This window comes from Narcine bancroftii, chromosome 14 (assembly GCF_036971445.1).
Source record: "Narcine bancroftii isolate sNarBan1 chromosome 14, sNarBan1.hap1, whole genome shotgun sequence".
NCBI lineage: Eukaryota > Metazoa > Chordata > Chondrichthyes > Torpediniformes > Narcinidae > Narcine > Narcine bancroftii.
Window position 1 is genome coordinate 67,905,612 of NC_091482.1, and position 5,496 is coordinate 67,911,107.

Here is a 5,496-nt window from a genome sequence, read left to right on the forward strand (position 1 = left end):
TCTTCTTTTTGCACTAATTTATTTTTGAATATAATATATAGCAATATTTGCACCTGGAATGCCACAACCAACATGTTTTGTGATATGTTCATGACAATAAATTTTGATTCTGACAGAGGCACAAGAGCTTGTACACAGAAACACGCACCCACCCACCCCCCCCCCCACACACACACACACACACACACACACACACACACACACACACACACACACACACACCCACACCCCCCCCCCCCACACACCACCTCACACCTCACCCACACCCACACACTCACACACTCAAAAGATCAGGGCTGATTCTGCCACCTGAACAGAGTGAAACTTGCTGAGGAATGAGGCTCACTGCCAACCAGGAAATGTGTCCAATGATCTTTACTTTTAGTCGCTGAGCTATTTTGGAGGCGACGTCAAGGGCAAACCAACCAGTCCGTGTCCTCCAGTACAGAGCAGGAAACGGTTAAAACGCTGTGACAGACAGCTTCAGCCACCTGTCCTCTTGTTGAACAAAGCCCAGGTATAAGAATAGGAGAGGAGAAAGTGGCCGGCAGCTGTTCTAAGTGACAGCAGACAGCGCATCATCTGACTCATGCTGAATCCAGCCGCATCACATGGTGGTTGAACACACACAGAACCAAATGCCTACTCTCCCTCTCCCAGCACACATGCACGATGAAAGGTCTCCAACACTGGTTTATGGCATACACAGCTGCTGAGTGAAAATAATATTCAGAACCAATCCTCTCGGTAAAAATTTCTCCATCTCTCTCTCTCTCTCTCTCTCTCTCTCTCTCTCTCTCTCTCTCTCTCTCTCCCACCCCCCTCTCTCTCTCTTAACATTGATTCTTCCACACTTCCCATGTGTGACAGATGGCACTTCATCTGAACTGCACACTCTATCAGAGCATATTAAGTAACCAGCCTGAAATGCTGATCCTCTGGTGATCGAGGTAAAGCAGCCTCTTCTCTTCATAAAGTTAAAATCGCCTGCCCTGCAATTTTGTTTATTATTTATCCCTTTTCCAAGGAGGCTTGTCTGCTGCTCCATGTGTGTTGGGAAAAGTATCAGCTCAAAATCTTTGGAAGCGAACAGCTGCTCTTGATTTATGAGCCCTCCTCTGCCATCTCCCAGCTCGTCCGCATCTCTCCGAGTCACTGAAACCACAAAGACTCAGCAGAGGGGAGGGGAAAGAAGGTCCTGGCAGGTAGACATCATGGATGTGTCTCCACTAAAGGATTTGCATCAGCGATATGTGGCATCCTCCGGATACGAGGCAGTGGTAGACTGCAGTTCTCTCAGTCCAGAGAGTAATGTAGCAACCGATTGGAAAGGCATCAATTCGGAGACTAATGGTTCCAGCCTCTCCCACTCATCGGCTTCTCCCATTGACTCCTGTCAGCTGACCCCGCAGCCTGCTCCCTCAACGGGAACCTCATGCAAAGTCTTGGGTCCTCCAGCTCCTTTGGAAGGCAAGTGCGATGCGTCCTGGCAGTGTAGGAAGATGCGATTGCGGCACTCGGGCAGAGAGCGGCGGAACGCCAGCGAGAGGGAGAAGCTGAGGATGAGGGGCCTGGCCAAGGCCCTCCACAACCTGCGGATGTACCTCCCCCCGTACGTTGTGCCCGCTGCTCAGAGCCTGACCAAGCTGGAGACCCTGCGGCTAGCCATACGCTACATCGCCCACCTGACGGAACTGCTGAGCGAGGAGCTCCCATCGGCGGGCGGAGACACAGAGGGCACACGCTGGGTGGGGTGCCCACGAAATCGGTGTGTGGGCAACCAGGACCCCCCACCGGAGTATCCATCCTATCCAGGGGGCTTGGCGATAAGCAACACGAGTGGGCTAGCAGCAGCCTTTCAGGATATTTCCTATGGTCAGGTAGGTCACCATTTCACCTTCTGGAGATGTCCACGCCTTTAACTATTGTCACACAATTGATAAATCAAACCAAAATGTATTCCAATGGAAAACCACAAGCAAAAATTAATCTAGTGACCTCATCATTTTAAAAAGTTCACACACATATTGTGGTATGGAAATCTGAGATCAAATTACACTGTTATATCTGATTCGTGATTTAAAATTTTTTAAATTTAGAAAAACAATAGGGTAACAGGCCAATTCGGCCCACAAAACCATGCCGCCCAATACACCCCATTGACCTACAACCCCTGATACATTTCAAACACTGGGAGGAAACCGGAGCCCCCAGGGAAAACCCACACAGACACGGGGAGGAGGTAGCAACTCCTTACAGACAATGAGGGATTCATACCCTGGTCCCGATCACTGGTGTAACAGTACTGTGCTCACTGTGCTGCCCCTAGAATTAAATTTAACAAGTCATTGGTGATGGTTACTACAAAAATATTGGATCATCAAGAAACACCTTTTGGCTCATTAATGTCCTTCAGCGGAGGACATTCAAATTCAGATTCCTTTATTGTCATGCCATAGTGCAGAACGTGTAATATTGCATGATATTGTCTTCTGCCTACCAGCAGGCAGACAAAGAGTTGCTCTTATTGGCACCCAGCACCCTTTTCAGTTTGAGAGAAAGACAAGTAAAAGACAGTCCGTTCAGGGTCACTGTGTCCGTGCATTCACCTCTAATGTTCCCACAGCCACACAGACTCCTGTTCGATTCATCGGCAACCCAGGCTCCAGATTCAAACCTCTGACAAGATCAGGAAGTCTACGGCACCCGAGGCCCTTCAGAAGCCCTTCTTGCCCTTAACACCTTCTTGAATCCCAGCTCCGACACCCGTTCCCATGAGCCAGCCTCCAGCTGCCCACATCCCATGTGGGTCCCTCAGCCGCTGGTCTGCTGTCGTGGTCACCGTCCTGTAGGATTGTCTCCTTTAATTCTCCTTTTCAACCCAGGTGTTCTTCCCTTTTCTGGTTCCCTGTGCCCATCTGCTGCTCCCCCGGATTCTTCAACCCCTCAAAGCGGCTGCTGAGCACAGGCACTGCCATCTTGGCCACAGACCTCCGCGGTTCAGGGATTTTACTTACAAACAGCACCAGCTTCTTTAACAGGCCGTTCAAAGCCTGTATGGAGCTTCCAGCGTTAGGACCAGGCAAATGAACCCTTCGAAGCAGCGCTGTGTCTCCCTTCTCTGCTCTCCCGTGTCTGCACCAGTGCCAGCACTGCCATAACAGCAAATGCAACAGCACCACCATTTTCTTTTGTCCTTTCTGGGGTTGGATTGATCGTGACTCCAAGCTCACAAATGTAGTTGACATTTAAATTCCCTCTGAAATGGACAAGCCAGCCAATCATTTTGCAGGCATTTAGGAAAGGGCATAAAGCTAGCCTGGCCATCAGGAAACTGAATCTGAAAAATCTATTAAGTGGAACTGGGCAATTCAGATTATAAGGGCCCAATCTATTCTTGCTGATATTGGCCAAGTGGAGGTAGGGTGGCCATTCCAAAAAGAGCACATGGTCCTAGGTTACCATATATATAAATATGTACAGCGTGTTTATGTAATATGTTTACATTTTCGAAAAAATTAAAATTTGTAATACGTTGTGTGTATGATAGCCTCGGACCAGTCCTCCTTTTGGAATGGCCTCACTAAATGGAGGGCAGAAATAAATAAGGCAATTGAGTCATAGAGGATATTCCTTGGACGAGAAAGAGGACCTTATCACAATCCTCTTGCACAAAATGTTCTTTGATCAAGGGTAAGTTACATTTACCGTTCTCGATGCTCAACAGAAAGGCTGCAATATTAAAATGAGACTGAGATCTAATTGTTAAATTTCGACATACAGCACAGTAACAAGGCATTTTGACCATGAGCCTGTGCCACCCATTTACATCCAATTAACCTACAACCCCAAGTACATTTTGAATGGTGGGAGGAAACCGGAACTCCCAGGGAAAATCCACTCACACTTGGGGAGAACATGCAAACTCCATACAGCCAGCGCAGGATTCGAACCCCGGTGCCTATCACTGGTGCTGTAACAGCATTGCTGGAGTAAATGAAACTAGACTTTTTTCACTGAGGGTGGGTGAGATACAAATCAGAGGACATGGGTTAAAGGTGAAAGGGGAAAAGTTAAGGGGGAACACGAAGGGGAACTTCAGAGTGGTGGGAGTGTAAAGTGAGCTGACAGATGAAGTGATGAATGCATGCTCAATTTTAAAGAAATATTTGGGACAGGTCCATGGATGGGTGGGGTATGGAGGATAATGTACTGGGTGCAGGTCAATTGGACAAGGCAGAATAATATTTGGCACAGACTAGGTGCCTGTTTTGTGCTGTAATGTTCGTGGGAGACCATCCCTGAAGTTGCAAGTGCGTGGGTCTTCAGGAAAGTTGGTACCCACTGTTCAATGAGCTCAATGCATCATATCTGTACCACATGGTCTAATAAAGTCACTCTGTAAATAACCTGCTTCCATCTTTACAGAGTTTCACCGAGAACAATGCGAACCTGCAACTGGTCCCTTGGTTTCCATGGCAACATTAACCCCCTCCCCTTGGGGCCTAACATATTCTAAGAAATTAGTCATTTGAAAACTATTAATTTAATTACGGTATTTTTTCATGTAGATGTTTATTTTGTTAAGCCTGTGAAAATCATTTGATATATTTTTGTTAATCTAGTTTCACTGTCTGTATATTTGATCATGAAAAGCAATAAAAGCATTTTAAGTTTGGTAAAATTAGTGTTTGTCTGTTCTGGAAATCAGGAGTGTCTGGATAGTTTTAGAGTTCTTATTGAAGAACTTTGGGTTCAAAAGTTCCGTTCTGGATAATTATCACTCCAACATTCGATGGGTGTAAATAACTTCAGATCAGAAGGAGGCCGTTCAGCCCTTCAAGATGGACTATCATTCATCTAATTCGGACCCCAGTTTCATTTGTTTACCTTGGTTCCCCATTGCCTAATAAGCTTTTCCAATAAAGATGCATTAACCGTAAATAAAAGCAGAATATGCTGGAGACACTTTGTTGTGAGAATGGAAAACTTGGTGGTTGCTTTCCAAGCTTTACTTAACTTAATTGTATAGTTAGAATTTAAAAGAAAGGTGAGTTCTAAATTCTAAATACCAAAGAGGAGCGGCGACCACCCGGATCAACTCAATATGAATGAAATGTAAGCTCATTAACTTGGTAATATTACACGCTTTCTGCAGAGTGTGATGGATCTCCGGAATTCTCTCTCCTCCGACCATTCACAAAATGCACTGAGGCTGTAGGTCAATTAGGTGTAGTTAGGCATCATGGGCTTGTGGGCCGAAAGGGCCTGTTACCGTGCTGTATGTCTAAATAAAAATAAAGGAAGAAAAAATTGAATTGTAGAGGCTAGACCATCAGAGGTGTTGAAGGAGGAGTTACATTTTTTTAGCACGTCAAGAATTTGCGGGTCATGGGAGACTGGCACACAAGAAGAGTTGAGGCCTGTGATCATTTTGAATGGTTTAAGGTGCCTTGTGGCCTTCCCTTGCTCCGTTCCTTGTGAGCTATCAATGGA

At 46.2% G+C, this 5,496-nt stretch overlaps 1 protein-coding gene across 1 annotated transcript; it reads left to right on the forward strand.

The window, feature by feature from the left end:
• Nucleotides 1-1,032: 1,032 nt before the first annotated feature.
• On the forward strand, nucleotides 1,033-4,562 carry LOC138749528 (mesogenin-1-like). Its single transcript, XM_069910974.1, has 2 exons — nucleotides 1,033-1,880; nucleotides 4,429-4,562. Exons 1-2 carry the CDS (start codon nucleotides 1,107-1,109, stop codon nucleotides 4,486-4,488), a joined length of 834 nt encoding a protein of 277 aa, XP_069767075.1. The 5' UTR covers nucleotides 1,033-1,106; the 3' UTR covers nucleotides 4,489-4,562.
• The last annotated feature ends 934 nt before the right edge of the window (nucleotides 4,563-5,496 follow it).

What these genes read in the sequence shown, in the direction of transcription:
- LOC138749528 (XM_069910974.1), top strand. Translation starts at nt 1,107, where the DNA reads ATGAGCCCTCCTCTGCCATCTCCCAGCTCGTCCGCATCTCTCCGAGTC. An exon ending in AGGATATTTCCTATGGTCAG is followed by an intron (nt 1,881 to 4,428) that starts GTAGGTCACCAT and finishes CCATCTTTACAG; the next exon opens with AGTTTCACCGAGAACAATGC.